This window comes from Ctenocephalides felis, unplaced genomic scaffold, assembly GCF_003426905.1.
Source record: "Ctenocephalides felis isolate EL2017-DRISC unplaced genomic scaffold, ASM342690v1 CF-g0.4_SCAFFOLD_01204, whole genome shotgun sequence".
NCBI lineage: Eukaryota > Metazoa > Arthropoda > Insecta > Siphonaptera > Pulicidae > Ctenocephalides > Ctenocephalides felis.
In genome coordinates, this window is record NW_020537358.1 from 24,933 (window position 1) to 42,709 (window position 17,777).

The following is a 17,777-nucleotide window of genomic DNA, read 5'->3' on the forward strand; positions in this document are numbered from 1 at the left end:
GGTTTATAATAAATAATTTAACATTGATTTTTTTCAGCAGTTTTTCTCTTGGAAGTAGTTATGAAACGGGTTTACTAAACACAAGTATTGATATGAGACGAATAAACAAGGAAAAACATTAATAAAGAAATTACAAGCCAGTCTGAAACATGCTGAAATATTTGCTGATCTCCCACTGGCATTGAATAATAGTATTCATAATGATATATTAAGTCGGTTAAGAGAAGATACTGAATTATTAAATAGAAGGAAATTCATGCTTAAAGATAAAATTCTAGCTAAGGGGTAATTTAGGTTTGGCTATGTTCCACGAAAAGTTTGTGAGTAGTGATAGTTGCATTTTGATATTACACAGAAATATTATTATCTGCGTTGTTTGATGATCGTAAAGATAATCACATTGTACAGATTGACAGGAACTGTCAAATGGAAGAAAGTATATATTTGCTAATCTCTTTTTTAGTTAGAGGAATAAAACACCATTAACGTTCTGATAGAGATGTTATTCTTAAATGTGTTATTGAAGATGCCATAAGAAAACTATTAAGTACTTGTACATTACCATTAATAATTTCCTTTTTTTATGTTAATGATGATAATGACATGTTCAACATTCAAATGAACATCAACACTAGTCGTAGAAAATATTAACAGAAACAAAACAGTAACTTAATTGTTAATTAGCATTATTCGAAAAAAATATAAGCTGAGTTGCTTGAGAAGATTATCGTATGCATTAATTTTGCAAATGATTTTTAAATATATATATTTTTTACTTTTTATATGAATATAATTATTTTTCTCTTTTTAGATTCTAGAAATTTTGTTGCTTTTGCGAATAATGAAAGAGATCTGATAGCTTCTCAAATTTTTGCGAATAATGAAAGATATCCGATAGTTTCTCAATTTTTTTTGATTTATTTATTATTGAGATCGAATTATGAGATGTGTTTAAATTATTTATCTTAATCTAATTGTAATTATAAGTAATCTTTGCTCTAGAAATATAAATAAATATACCTATAAATATATATATATATATATATATATATATATATATACACATTTCTATTTCTTTTGTGTTTAGCTTATAAGGATGAATCTTTTGTAACCATATGTGCAAAATACTATTGTTAAAAATAAATGTTTTTTAAAATTCAATTTCTTTTTTTTTTAATTTTGAATTCAAACGGTCTATAATATTGGTGCATTTCTAAAGTATTTTTTGTACGCACCTGTTCTACGATCGACGCGTGCGCACCAAGGGAGAGCAGCTCGAACTAACCCCGGCAAGTTGACAGTTAACGTGGCAACGAAATATGCCCCGAGAGAGCGATCTATATACTCTTCTTTTATCTATGATCTTATTATTATTGATGTTATATGATTATTAAAAGATGGTTTTTAAAATTCATATATGATGTTTTTTTTATTTTTATCTTAATTGCCTACTTATACAATATTAAAAGTTTTACTTCAATCGCGTGTGATCCTTACGCGCACTCTTTTTATACACTTAGACTTCTTAATTTTTAAGAACTCGTCACCAGTTAGCCTATTGTAACCAAACTAACCTCAAAAATGTCTGAAGAAACAGATTTTAACAAGACAACTAAAACCGAACCGATCGATGATTATCTTCAAGTGAAACAGGAATTTGATGATTGTGAAAATACATCAGATTTGTATATGGATGATGATATATGTCGGCAGCAATTTTTAGAATCCGAGGTTACAATTGACGAGGAAATAAAACAAGAGACGATTGATGACCAACATGATGTGACTAGTACAAACAAAACAGTTTTAGATGAAAATTCTTCTGTATGTAACGACGAGATCAGTGAATCAAGTACGATAGTCGATAGTACAAACAAAACATTTGACAAAGTTTCAAGAAAACATAAAACAACTAGTAAATTGAAATATAAATGTAGATCATGCAGTAAAACATTTGTAGCAAAACGTAACTTAAAACAACATGAAAGGATCCATACAGGAGAACGTCCTTATGTGTGCGAAATATGCAATAAAACATTCACAGCAAAACATAAATTAAAACAACATGAAATGATCCATACTGGAGAACGGCCTCATGAGTGCGAAATATGCAATAAAAGATTTGCACTGAAAAGTAATTTAAGAAAGCATTCATTAGTGCATAGTGAAGAACGACCTTATGAATGTGAAATTTGCAATAAAAAATTCAAAACAAAACAAACATTAACTCAACATGAAATAGTACATACTGGAGAACGCTGTCATGAGTGTAATATATGCGATAAAACATTTTCACAGTTAAGTAGTTTAAGAAAGCATTTATCAGTACATACCGAAGAACGTCCTTATATTTGTGAAATTTGCAATAAAAAATTCAAAACAAAACAAACATTAACTCAACATGGAATAGTACATACTGGAGAACGCTGTCATGAGTGTAATATATGCGATAAAACATTTTCACAGTTAAGTGGTTTAAGAAAGCATTTATCAGTACATACCGAAGAACGTCCTTATATTTGTGAAATATGTAATGAAAAATTCAGATTGAAAGAATACTTAAACGGGCATAAACTGGTCCATACTGGAGTACGCCCTCATGAGTGCGTAATATGCAAAAAAACATTTTTAGTGTTAAGTCATTTAAAAAGACATTTATTAATGCATAATGAAGAACGTGCTTATGATTGTGAAATGTGCAATAAAAAATTCAAAACAAAACAAGCATTAACTGAACATAAAATAGTACATACTGGAGAACGGCCTCATGAGTGCAAAATATGCAATAAAAAATTTTCAACGGCAGGTTCTTTAAGACGGCATTTATCACTGCATATTGAAGAACGACCTTATGAATGCAAGACATGCAATAAAACATTCAAAACTAAACGTTTATTAAGGCAACATGAAAGAAGACATACTAGAGAACAAACTGTAAAAAAACTGTCAACAAAACTGATAAGTTAGCCTAGAAACTGTCCGGCCTTATAATCCTTATCCATTACACAACTTATATTGATATATCATATTAATTGCAATTTATTTAATATATATTTCATTTACAACTATGATTGTTACTCCTAACCAATGCCTTGTATGTAATTGTTTAATAATATGAATACATATTAAAAATGCTATTTATTTTTGTTTCTTTCAAAGCCCTACTATTTTTGTTCTTCAATTCTTCAATATTCATAGTAAAACTCCTTTAGGCGCGCCTAAAGTGTAAATCTGTGCAAATGCAACAAAGTGCGTTACGGCACAAATAAGAGTCGAGTGCCAATGATTCGTCATTCACTCTCGATGATATCATTTCTATACGCGTCGATTGTGATTGGTCGTCGTGTCACGTGCGAGGGTTATTTGGTTGTATGCGTACGCCACATACGTAATTAGATTTTAAGGTTAAGTCCTAGTAGAAATCTTGATTTGATTAAAAAATATGTGGATCGGTAGAATAATTTATACCGTCTTCAGTAAATAATTTTACTGAAAATAATTAAACAAATGAAAAATCTGTGCCGTATAAGAAACGTAAGTTTATTGAAGTAATTTGTATTATTCGTGGTTACTATATATTTTTAGAAATGAATTTTATATACTTTTAATTTTATAGAATGAAGACAGATTTTACAGCTGTTCAAAGAATGAGACTGTATCGCCAGCAAAAAAGTAAAAAAAAATACCATCAGTCAATGAATGCATGGTCGTGCATTATGGCCCGCTCCACTGCACGAACGCGGTTTGCTTTTGCTTGCAAAATTTCTGTCTGCACACTTTGCGAACAGATTCGCCGTACGAATTCGTGCAATGGAGTCGGGCCAATAGGTTTTTTCATAATCAGTTAATTCGCATATTGCAGCATAATTTATTGACTGTAAATTTTTAGCTTATGTATTTGTGCGTGTAATAAAGTTAGTTTTCTTGCCAAAAAATGCCTCCTAAAGAAAGAAGAATTGCTATGATGGGTTACAGATCAGTGGGTCAGTGACGACTTGGATAAAACTAATGCGTATTAAATATCTTTTAACTGGTGTTATTTTATGTTATATTGCTTATAGTATAGGTAAATCTTCCTTGAGTATTCAATTTGTTGAAGGACAATTTGTTGATTGTTATGATCCAACTATTGAAAATAGTAAGTAAAACTTTTCATGGTCAGTTGATTGCATGTTGTTCTCAATACAAATGAGTAATATATTCATTCTTAAGATGACTTTGTTTCACATATACTCTTATTGAAAATATATATTGCTTAGCTTTAAATATAATTGCTTCATATGTAAAATCGTTTATAATGTTTCTAATACACACATATCATAAAACCATCATTTAAAAATTATAATAATTTTTCATTTTCATTTATAAAAATATACAGTTTTTAAACACTGTATTTCAATCAGACAAATTGTTGGATTTAAAGAATCACAGTGAATATTTTTCAAATACATAGTTCATTACAGTTGATTCTCTATTCCATTTAACAATTGTTATATATATAGAAATATAAAAACATACACTTATACTAATAATATACATCATAAAAAGGACAATCATATCAGTAATCTATATAAAAATAAAATTAAGTTTGTTAATCTCTGCAAAGACATCTTATAACATATTTATTTACGGAAGCCACAGGCTTGTTATAACAGTTTTTTTTTTAATCCATATATCTAGAGATCCACTGATTATATTTCTATGAAATCAAGATTTCTAGTTGCTATAACTATTTCTCGACCGAAACAAGTGAAAATAATTCAACAATTGTTGTTCATTATTTCATACTTAAGAAATTTTTAGAAAAAGTAGGGTAATACATCTTACCCCGTCTTTGAGACTAGTTGTTACATTTACTGAGTCAAGGAGTAATAACATAAAAACTGAAATAATATCTATAATAATTTATTTTTTACTCAATTTTAAGAAAATTGACTTGTTTCTAAGTAATTACAAAAGATATATAGTCGTACATAATTTACATGTGTCCACATCTTACAGAGTGTTCATTCCATATAATCTTTTCGACTTGAATCTGTATATAAATCTTGTATGTTACAACTAGCCCTAAGGTTTTGTTTCAACTAACCGCAGGTGTTATATTTTTCCAATAATGAATATAACTTTTCATACAATTAAGCGATCACAAAAGTTGTTACACATTATCATTAGACACAAAATCAGATAATAGTAAATTTAAAATTAGTGAATGATAATAACGAAAAATCTAGGTTTTATAATAAATCAATTTTATATTGAATGTAAAAAATGACGCACCTGCACAGTTCTGTATATTGCATTGGCCTGCCGGACAGTAGCTGTGATAATATTATGCAGGACGGTATACATGTCTAAACGAAACAAAAAAATTATTTTAATATCGTTCAAGATCTTATAGAAAAAAGCTTGTTACTAGTTACCCCTATTACAGATAGTGCCCAATTCTCCTACTTTAATTTTAAATTAGTTAATCCTCCAAAAGCTTTTGGAGCAGGAACAAGCTTTTCCTTTTTTAGGTTTTTAAGTATTTCACATATATATTTTATATCTGTTTCGTTTCATGATCTTAAATATCATGTTTCAATGTTGTCTTTTTTAGGTATTACGATGAAGTTTTCTATATCGATTGTTATAGAATATATAATATATAAGTATATATAGTGATATGTTGTTTGATTTAATAATTCTTCTTTTGGCAAATTCCTGAATGATGTAAATAATTTTTAATTGATAAAATTATTGCTATATTGATTCATTATTATACTGCAATAAATCAATAGTAAACATCTCTTAACTGTTTTTAATTATGTAAAAACATTCATAATTCTTCAAATATCCATTGATTCCGGTTATATTTTGTACTATTTCTGGTTGATGAAAATATTAACATACTCATCATTTTCTATTTGACTTCTTAATAATGTTTGTTCCAGCATTCACTAAGACCACAAGAGTAAATTCCACCGATTATGAAGTAAAATTAGTAGACACAGCTGGCCAAGATGAGTATAGCATTTTTCCCGCACAATATGCTATGGATTTTCACGGCTATATTCTTGTTTACTCTATAAGTAGCTCAAAGTCTTTTGAAGTGGTCCAAATTATATATGATAAATTGTTAGATGTAATGGGTAAAGTTCAGTAAGTTAACACACTGTGAATTGAATTAAATTTGGAGTATAGATTTTATTTATTTTGATTAAATTTTTAGAGTACCTGTAGTGTTAGTAGGTAACAAAACTGATTTAAATATGGAACGAATGATAAGTGCAGATGAAGGTAAACGATTAGCTGATAGTTGGAAAGCCGCATTTTTAGAAACATCTGCCAAACAAAATGAGGTAATAATAATCAAAATATTATCTGAAATTGCATGTTAATAACTATATTTACTTTATTCCTTAATAAAGAATCAGTTATATTTTAAATATTAATTTTATATTTCAGTCAGTAGCTGAAATATTCCATGCTTTGTTAGTCGAGATAGAAAAAGCAGACGGTAACACTCAAGAAAAAAGCAATTGTGTAATTCGTGAATAAATAAAATAATCATTATGTGTAGAAAATTACATGGTTATAAGAAGCTATATTATGAAACTTCAATTTTGAAGAATGTGTTTAAAATTAATATATTTTTTGTTAATTGGTACAATTAATAGTAATGAAATTTTAATAGCAAACCAGTTATCTTGTTTGGATTCATATTTAAAAATATTATATCAAATTGTGAAGGAATAGAAAACACATAATTGTCAATAATTGATTGTTTACATGTGTGGAACAAAAATAATCATAAACAAAAATTTGACATTTTACAAAAAAAAAAAATGTTTAACGACTTCAGTAGGAAACAAATAAATTAATTATTCCAAGTTAAGTTATAGGCAATATTGCCAAACAAATTATGGATACAAAACATTATTGTAAAATAAATACTATCATTTTCGACTAAAAGGGAAATATTTTGACATTTATAAATTTAGTGCATATTGCATATATGAAATTGACATTAACTATTTAAATTAAATGCAAAAGTAAAAAATCTGATATTTATATAAATATTTAGATAATGATACTGCGTTGATTTAGACTAATCCATGATGCGAGTGAAATAATTTTGGAAGTATGAAATGTCGAATAATTTTGAAAATTATAACAAGTTTTTAACTATTTGTCAGAAAGAATATATTTTATTACAAATTCATACCCATATCAAGCACCAAAGTAATAAATAATACTTATCAAATGACATATTATTTATAGACAATATTTAATGAATATTTTAATTATATTTTTTGACAATTGCTAATTCAAAATAATTGAAAACAATGTCATAAATCGGATATTTCTGGTAAAATATCAAATAAATATATTTCACTTGATTTCAAATAAAAAAAAACTAATTGCTATGCCAAAATAGATAGTGTTGTGCCCATAAGCGTGAATAAGAAATAAGGAACTTAATTTGTAACGAAGAATTTATACGAAACACTGGTTTGATTTAGAAAGTTTATTTAGAAAGAATGATTAAATGATATTTGTATGTTTGTTGTTCGCTTCTTGAAATCTGCCGTGTAAGAGAGCTATACAGATCGTGTTTTTGATAAGGAAACCTCGGTCGAGTCGTCTTCTGTCCTCTTCGGGGCTCCTCGTGTAGAATCGGTCCACAGTGCATAGGCATAGATGGGACCTGTGCATCTTACATGTTTAAGTCGAAGCTGCATCGGGGAAATTATGCATAACAAATACCCTTTGTCATTTTTTTGCCTTTGGTGTCAGACAGGACACTCGCTTCACTGAAAATAAACATGATTTAGCATTATTTTTAAATGGAGAAACTATTGAATAGTGATGATATTTATTATATTTATTCACCTGTATTACGTGTGGCGTGACATGTCCCTGATTCATTTATGTTGGACACAAATTCTTTATTTACTACAACTTTATCAAACTTGCAGAACATTCCTATTGATATTTTGTGGCAAGCTTTCCGAAGTATAACTTTCCACCTGGGTGGAAATGTTATTTGTGCTCAAACAATGTTCTCCCAATAATCGATAATTAACAATTTTCCCTTTAATTGTTTTCATATTGATACCAAGCTCTAAAAATTATGAAAAATATATGATTTTACTGTATATTGAACTTTGTTTTGTTTATTGAAAATACTTACGAAATGTTGCTCTATCCAAAAGGCAATTTTCTTCGTCGTATGGGTCTCCATGAAATCCTGAATAATAGACAATAATAGCTGACAAATTGTTAACAAAATATATACATTTGCATATTATATAACATTACATTCCTTGCAATACTAACCTTTTAACTTTAAGATTAACTTTTAAGTTAACTTTTTAAGATTTGTCATATTTTTCTTTTGTGGCTGTGTTTTGCAACAATCTGCAAAATGATTGTCGCAAACAAATCGACTTATTCGCATTTTTTCAATCTCCACATCATCCAATTTTGGATTACTCACTCGCCTAATCCAAATCTGATACATCTATAATATTTTGCATTTTAATTTATAACCTATTGAAGAAACACAATATTATATTTTACATACATTGTCATTCCTTGTTGGAAAACCATGTAACCTCACGGTTTTCTTATTTCCTAAGCGACCAGGAACGTGACAAGTCATTTTTAACACCCTCACTGCACTTTTGTAACTTTATATAGACAATTCTTCAAACTTCACCAACTAATGTAAATTTATATCATTTATATCATTTATATCATTTATATCATTTATATCATTTATATCATATATTATTGATGTAAATTTATAAAAGTCATTAGAATGTTGGAACATCGGATTGGTCAAGAATTACTGCTGCAAGTGTTTAACAAACAATTAGCTTTGGCTACGAATGCTTCTACACAGAAAATTGGTAAAATACATTTAATTAACTTATTGCATATTATGATTTTTGTTTATATTCTTATATTTAAGGCAGTGGATTATGGCATCATATGCTAATTTCTACAAATGTCTTCACAAAAGCTATATTTACTGTTACCGGCAAAGATATGGCTGTTTTTGTTGATCAGTGGGTGAGGACTGGTGGACATGCCAGATTTTCGCCGACATCAGTTTTTAATAGGAAAAGGTAATAATCAGAAATCTTGCCATCTGTTTTCTGCATTAATTAAAAAGTAAATGAATTTTCTCAATTTAATTCCTTTTTAGAAATACTGTAGAGTTGGAAATTGGACAGGATGCAGTTAGTCAAAGAGGTATTAGAAAATATGTTGGTCCATTGCTAGTTACTTTGCAAGAACTTGATGGAACTTTTAAACATACTTTACAAATTGAAAATACAGTTGTTAAAGCTGACATTACTTGTCATTCCAAGAGTCGTAGAAATAAAAAGAAAAAGATTCCTTTGTGTACAGGAGAAGAAGTTGATATGGATTTGAGCGCTATGGAGTAAGTAAAGTAAAGTTATATTTTTGGCTTTTATATCCATATTGATATATTTATCTGAGCGATGTTATTGCTCAGATGGAAGCGATTGATGCATTGGAACGCTACCCAACTCCTGCCTCGCGAATGGCTTTGACTGTCACTATTGAGAATGAACAAGCATTTTATAAAGTTCGATGCAAAGCTGCTGACAAAGGTGAGAACAAAATAATTAGTGCGAGATGAATTAAATGTATTACATGGTTTTAGGTGGCCAATGCAATGGTTTTCACTTGGGCAGGGCCTCCAGCCATGTTGGCTATTTTCAGAAAAATGTTTGGGTCTTTTTCAGCTGCTCATATCATTCGGCAGAATAATTTTACTGATTTTCAACACTATTTCCTCAAAAAACTATACCTGTTGCAATGGCAGGTGAATGACATTCAAAATGTTTTCAAACAATATTTGTGATTGTCATAAATGTATATAGGGTGTCCAGAACTCAACATCAAGCCGTAATGGGGTGATAGTATTGACTAACTGTCCTGGAAAAGATTAAACAAAAAATATCTCAAGTTATTTGAAAATTTGAGCTTTTAAGTACAAATTAGAGCTTTGGTAAAATTGTGACCATTTTTCGTATATTGTATTACTTTTCTTCATTATACTTTTAATTTATTCATGACAAGTTAGGTCAATACTATCACCCTGTTTGGGGTTGATGTTGGGTTTTGGGGCACCCGTATAAGTAACACTGTCAATTTTATTTCCACAAGTCTCAGAAATGCTCATGGCATTTGTGCTCATGGTGTAATAAGATTTTTAATAGAACTATTCAAATACAATGATAATTTAAAAAATCATTACTCAGATTGTTACTATAGAGCTGCATTAGTTGATGCTTTGGGAAACAGTTACACCAGTTGTTTCTATGGTGCACCAGGTTAGTATAATTGATATATATATATATATATATATGTAGCGACCTGTCAACACACGTCGCATTTTAACTTGACAGATGTTCATTATTTGAAGCTCATCATAGTGTCAGCTCAAAAACAAAAAGTTCAAGTGTCAGATCAGATCTCGTTTTTGTTTGCTCAATGTTCGAAATGCCAAAAATTATAATTCTTAACTTTTTTTCCTTTTTTATTATAAATACTGAAATAACATCTACGTTTTTGTAAATGATCAATATAATCACACATAGTGTTATTACTATTGTCATAATAAACAATATTCGTAGTATAGAGAACACGAGTTTCTTTAGTAAATGGCTCACAACCGCCATAACTCTAAGAACATTCTAATCCTACAACTGAGACTCCGGCCACGCACATCGAAAACAACAACACGTGCTCAACAAATCCCTCATTATCCTGGAAAATGAGTCGATTATAAGCACCACGGCAGAGGACAGGGAGCGTCAGCAAACAATTTGGCAACCGCCACATACACTCAACCGCTAACTCACCAGCGAAGGGCCACATACAATCAACCGCTAACTCACCAGCGAAGGGCCACATACACTCAACCGCTAACTCACCAGCGAAGTGTCAAATATACTCAGCCGCTAACTCACCCAGCGAAGGGCCATCTACTCAACCGCTAACTCACCAGCGAAGGGCCACGTAAGCAATCAACAAACTCAACAAGCCAACACGGCATTCAAAACGGCCACGGCCACGAACAAATAAAATTTATCACACAATCTCAACCAAAAGAATTTACAAGAAAGTTCAAGATGGCACTCAGAGATGCGAAACAATCTTTTTCATTAGGGCGGAGTGATCTGTAGCGACCTGTCAAACACACGTCGCATTTTAACTTGACAGATGTTCATTATTTGAAGCTCATCATCAGTGTCAGCTCAAAAACAAAAAGTTCAAGTGTCAGATCAGATCTCGTTTTTGTTTGCTCAATGTTCGAAATGCCAAAATTATAATTCTTAACTTTTTTACCTTTTTTTATTATTAATACTGAAATAACATCTACGTTTTTGTAAATGATCAATATAATCACACATAGTGTTATTACTATTGTCATAATAAACAATATTCGTAGTATAGAGAACACGAGTTTCTTTATATATATATATATATATACATATATACTTAATATTCATTTATTTATCATTATAATATACGTTTTCACTATCTGCAGACACAAAACTGGTTTTGGAAGAAATCACAAGAATGGTAAATTTAGAAAAGGTTCTGCCTTATTATAAAAACACAGTATCCGTGTCTGGCTTGAAAGTTATCAGAAAATTACAAAAATGTGGGCATTTGCCAAGCAGGCCTACATTATTTAAGGCATATGCAGAATATGGACAGTATATAGGTAGTTTCAAATTGTCAATGATTGATTTATTATAAAACACATTTTTACATTTTGTCTTTCCTCAGATGTTCGACTGGCAGCTCTAGAATTCCTGGTGGATTTTGTTTGAGTTGATGGCAGGTGAGATGACTTGAACAAACTTTCAGATGTAGTAGAGACAGATAGAGACCCAGGGGTCAGACATGCTCTCGTTAGAATGCTAATTGATAAACCGCCTTTTGTAACAGGCATAGGTGGGATACGAAGGATTTGTTAGAAAGAATTTGGAATAATATCAAGTAAGATTAGATTTGTATATAATACATAACTCTGCAACGGTTAATGTTTATTTATATTTTAGTGGCATGTTGTCTCATGATACAAGATTACGTTGTGATCTGGTAGATTTATATTTTGCATTGTATGGATCTAGAAGACCTCAATGTCTTCAAAGCAATGAAATGTCTAACTTGGTTAAACCTCAACGAGTATCAAATTCTAGGCCTAGAAGTCCACATTTTGGAGGAGAGGTAAAATAAAATAAGCATTATCTCTTAAAGCAAATTGCTGGAACTTCATATATAGTAATTTAAAAGCTTTAAAGTTTTAAAAGCTTTATGAAAACTAGACTTTCCAACTTTAGAATATTTTGATTTTTTTATTATTTATTTTTAAAATATAAAAAACTTAGAAAACTGCATTGTCTACAACATTCCATAAAATATTATTTATATTTGGTTTATTTTATGTATGATTAATATCCACGACACTATGTGTTGTCATATTTATCGTTAATAAAATGTGATTGGTATTTTCTTATTTATAATAGAAAAAGAAAGGTTTTGAAAATTATACATTTTGGCAAGTTCGACTAGGGAGAAACAAAAACCAAATACGATCTGACACTTGAATTCATTTTTGTTTTTCTCCGTGCTGTCACTAAATGGGCCTATCTGTCCGGTAGACATGTGATGCGTGTTGACGAGCCGCGATGCGTGTTGACAACCCGCTATACATACTTATATAAAATTTTGTATCTAACATATTTTACTTCAGTACTTCTAATATTATTTTTAATATTCAGAACCAAATATCTCTTAAACAAATTACGCTAACTAAAATTTGCTACATATAAAAATCTTAGAAAATTGTATTGCCAACAAGTTCTTCTTACACATTCATACCTAAAAACAAAATTTACAAGTTCAAAACGATTTTTGACCAAAACATCATCTTTTTACAATTTTACACAAACTTCAGCACGTTTTGACTTAACAAAACATCAATATCTTCAAAAACTACTAAAAACAATCAATAATTACTTACTACATAAGTTATTCTTAATTCAACCAACGATTTTAACAATGTCCACTTTATATAATTGTATATATATCACGAAATTAATATATAAATTAAATTACATACAATTATAATAAAAATATTGTTTTTTATAAAAAATAAATTTTGAAAAATATGTATGTATACTTCTTCCTTATTCATATATACATGAATAAAAAAACTGCATCCAAAAATATCAAATATCAACGATTTTACAGATGTCCCACTTAAAACCGGTACGCCAAATTTGCACTCAACCTGGATCTAGGCCTCGTTTTAGGTTAAGTGCAAATTGGGCGTACCGGTTTTAAATGGGACAGCTGTAAAATCGTTGAAAATTGATATTTTTGGATGCAGTTTTTTTAATAATGTATGTATATATGTATAAGGAACAATTGTACATAAAATTTTTTTAGAATTTGTGCGATATTTTGATAAAAAAACTACATTTTTATTATAATTGCATGTAATTAGTTTATGTATATAAATTTGGAGTTACATATTGAATTATTCGAATGTATTTTTGTTATTTTTATATTACTAACGTTTCGAGGATATCAATTGTTGCCTTCATTAGAAACTATTATACAAATGTATCTATATTATACAATTTATGTATCTACACAGGGTAATGTTTAGGGCAAAATGCACTTTCCTTGTTTACCCCAAACTTAATATACACTAATTAACGTTTTAGTACTTCCCTAAAATTCAGGAGTTTAGTTCAGGAGATGACCATGTGCATTTGCCAAACTACAAACTTACAATTGCAAACAGTTAAATGTTGCAATGTTGCACTATTCTGCATGCAAAAAACGTATAATAATAGAACTATATATAAAAATTAAAACATTTGCTTAAAGTTATATTATGTGTGTGAATTTAAGTATTTAATAATATTTTAAATAATTTTGCAACTATTTTAGTATACTCTAAAAATGTAAGGTGATACGAAGTTTAGTTTTATCAAAATATTTTCATTTGTGTTCATTATATATTATTATCTAATGTGTAGCAAATTTTATTGCTAATTAATTAAGCACAATGTATTTTTTTACCTTTTTTCACAAATTTTATTAAATATGATATGACACTTTTTTAAAGCAAAATCAGTAATGTATAAGAAACAAAATTTTAGTTTTTATTTATTATTATCGCGTTTTGTATTAAATATACAGTTTTGACGTGTTCACAAATTTTGTACAGAAATAAATTTTGCACGATTTGTATAGATTGCAATTATTTTAGCACAAAAATGGTTTAAGAATTACTTTAATTTAAATGTTCAAAATTGTTACCGAAAGTCCTTGCGGGCACAACATTTGATACTAGCCTAAATTTTAATTTCTATATTTCATATTTAATAAGCCTAAATATTTGTAAGAAGAAGTTGTAGACAATTCTGCACATTTTGGTATTATGCAAATTTTTGCTAAAACAATTAGTTTAACAGATATTCGATCTTGAACATCGAAAGTGCTTTTTACACTTCGATCCTAAATCTACACCAAAATTCTCCGAATTTATTTGTTTTAGAGTATCCAAAGTTGCATTGGGTCTCCTAAATATTTTTAGGTCAAGTAAACAACGAAATTAAAATAATAAATCCGAGTTCTTCCTATACAAATAATAAATATAAAAAACGTGCTCCATGTTGCACCTGAGTCATTTTCTCTATGTGTAATACACATACAACAAGAGGTGACTCATATAGAGGTTTAAAATCACTTCATAGTAAGAAAGCTGGTGTAATATTTTTTCAGACCATAAATTTTATCACTATACACGAAAATCGTCCTATTTTTATTTTTTTAAATCTCTAAATATAAAATCAACCCCAAAATGTCTTAAATAGGTCCCCAAAAAAATTCAAAACAAACTTAAAAGTTGCATGATATTCTTCAAAACTTTTAGGTCAATCTTTTGAAGTTCAAATCAATTTACTAAATTTCCAAACAAACTCACCAAAACATTTTTAAATCTATTTAAACTTATGGAAATTTGCTACTTTCAAAAATCCAAATCAACAATTTTAAGGCTCTTTTAACACTATTTAAGTTAACATTAACAATAAAAATATAAGTACACATTACTAAAAATAACAAAAAATTCTTCTTTACAATGTTACCGAGTTTTCCACCAGCCCTCCGTCTATAACTAGTATATAGTCTATAACTAGTAATTTCAGAAGATGATCATTTTTATTCGATTTTGTTTGTAATAAAAAAGGATTAATTGCGCCTCGAAAAATAAATCGAAACGTCCAAAGGTTCTTATAAAATGATTATTCGATTATAAACAATTGCATTTGTTTATAAATAAATGATTATTAATCATTTTAATAACAAAGATAAGGAAAGAAAAATAAATAGTGCGCAAATGTGAAGCAGGGATAAATTTGGTATTATTTATTTAAACTTGTCTAATATATGTAGATTAAGTTTGTTTTATAATAAATTTATTTATATTAGTATTATTAATTTTATCAACAAATTGTAAAGAAAGTATAAACAATAAATTATTTATATACTTTTTATATATAAAATGATTCATTAACAAATCATATAGTGTTGTACTTAGTTTTTGGTCTGAAAATCTCGTTAAAAATACATTTGGAAAAATGTGTATTGAGACAAAATTATTCAAATTTCATAAGCTACAAGTTCTGTTCTAACGAAATTTTGTTCTAACTTTAACCGTTGTCCAGATATTTTCAAAAATCTACAAAATTGTCTCGTGACAAAACGTTATGAATGAGAAAATTGCTAAATACAAAATTCCAAAGGCGAATTTAATTTCATAAAATTAAAAAAAAAAAAAAACAAGCCAATAGTAATTTTTTCAAGCTAATTATGAAGAAAATTGAACAAACTTTTATAAAAGTCTCAAATGCGAAAAAAAATATAGAATAAAAAATATAAGATATAATATAAAAGCATGGTAAAAGATGATTGTAACATATAATCGAGTAATCAATTTCTTACTAAAAGTCCGCAATTGTGATTTGAGAAAAATATTTATGAACAAAATGTTTTTTATTGTATTTTTAAATTGTATCTTTTTACCACGTAACATATATTTGTTATCTGTGATACTATTAACAGATCGTCCTATGCTCAACTCAATATATCGAGCAATAAAATGAATTTAAAATGGACTTTGCTGAGATAAATATATAATGGATTTAGTTTCAAAACTTAAGTAATAAATAGCGGCATTATAATTATTTTTAATACATCATCAAATTGATCATATGTTATTTTCGAAAATACGCTTTGCTAACTTTTTTTAAGTAAAAATTTGATTTTTACTATAATTATAGTAATCGCGAAAAAATCGAAAATGAACATTTTTATATATAGTATAATAATTTTTGCGAAGGCACGTCTAGCGGTTTCAGAGATGAGTGAAAAAAGTGAAAAAGTGCCATCTGGCGGTCAAAAATGATCATTAGACAAATGCATATCAAATTATCAGATATGTTATAGAAATTTTAATCCGTTAGACTGCGATGCGATGCTTACGATATTTTTTCTCTAAAACAGCCACGCAGCACAATTGCTTTCAAAAAAGTTCAAAATTTTCAGAAAAATTGAAAGTAGGGTAGGGCGGGGCTAGTTGAGCAACTTTTTACTTAAACGGATGTAGCTCCTCAATGAAAAGTCTCAATAAATTGCTATACGGCTTAATGGATTTGTTGTTTATCGCTTAACAAAAGTGTTAAACCTATTTCTTGGCAATAAGTAAAATTTAAAAGTTACAGCTGTTTAAATGCAAAAAGTCAAGTACGCTCAATGTACTCCATGGGCAAGTTGAGCACTAAGAGATTATAATGAAATCATAGGTTCAATGTCGATTAGTGATGAAATAAAATAAGTTTTCAATAACCAGTTCTATATTTATAGTCTTTATTGACAGAGAAAACAAAACTTATAGTGATTTGCTTTGAATAATTAACGAAAAGTAGAATCAACAAAACAATATCGTATCTTAGGGAATATTTTATCATTATATTCAGTATTCTTGTTTAAAATCATTATTTATTTATATTATTACTCATAGACTTAGCTTAAATCTTAAAAAATATATTAATTTCTGGAAGTTAATGGTAATTGTCTTAGTGACAGAACAAATTTATCAACTATGCTCAACTAACCCAACTCGGATTTTCAAAATAAAAGTGAGTTTATAAAAAAAAACGTGAGAATTATACCCAGAATCTCTGTGGATATTAAATGTACTATAATATATGGAAGAATAACATTTACCTCATTGAAAATAAATAACATTTGACTAAACCAGACAAAAACTCGTGATGAATTACTTTTTTACTTTTTGGTCTCAAAATAAACAAACGCCCGTGAGCCTCACTCATTTGTCCAGCGGCCACTAGCGATCGCGGGATGTTTATTTCTTCCAAACCTCTATCTTTCCGCCATATAATGCCTAAACGGATAGTTTTCGAGATATTTCGATTGCTCAACTTGCTCCTATGCTCAACTAGCCCCGCCCTACCCTACATATAAAAATTTCGTAATATAAAAAAAAAAATTAGTTTTCAGAAAGTCATTTTTTTCAGAAATTTTAAAATTCTCAAATCTTTTTTTTAGTGTTTTTCAAAAAAATTTAAAGGTTTTTTAAAAAAATTAATTTACGGTACGGGAAGTTTCAGCATTTGCCTTAAGGCACGGTGCCATGCAACCAG

At 28.8% G+C, this 17,777-nt stretch overlaps 2 protein-coding genes and 1 pseudogene across 2 annotated transcripts; all 3 read left to right on the plus strand.

Annotated features, from left to right (window-relative positions):
- Positions 1-1,581: 1,581 nt before the first annotated feature.
- Positions 1,582-2,967, plus strand: LOC113369276 (zinc finger protein 883-like). Its single transcript, XM_026610058.1, has one exon. It carries the CDS (start codon positions 1,582-1,584, stop codon positions 2,965-2,967), a length of 1,386 nt encoding a protein of 461 aa, XP_026465843.1.
- Positions 2,968-3,908: 941 nt separating this feature from the next.
- On the plus strand, positions 3,909-6,540 carry LOC113369277 (GTP-binding protein Rheb homolog). The gene is made up of 5 exons (XM_026610059.1): positions 3,909-3,983; positions 4,067-4,138; positions 5,934-6,141; positions 6,212-6,341; positions 6,448-6,540. Exons 1-5 carry the CDS (start codon positions 3,935-3,937, stop codon positions 6,538-6,540), a joined length of 552 nt encoding a protein of 183 aa, XP_026465844.1. The 5' UTR covers positions 3,909-3,934.
- A 1,373-nt stretch (positions 6,541-7,913) lies between these two features.
- Positions 7,914-12,264, plus strand: LOC113369278 (annotated as a pseudogene).
- The last annotated feature ends 5,513 nt before the right edge of the window (positions 12,265-17,777 follow it).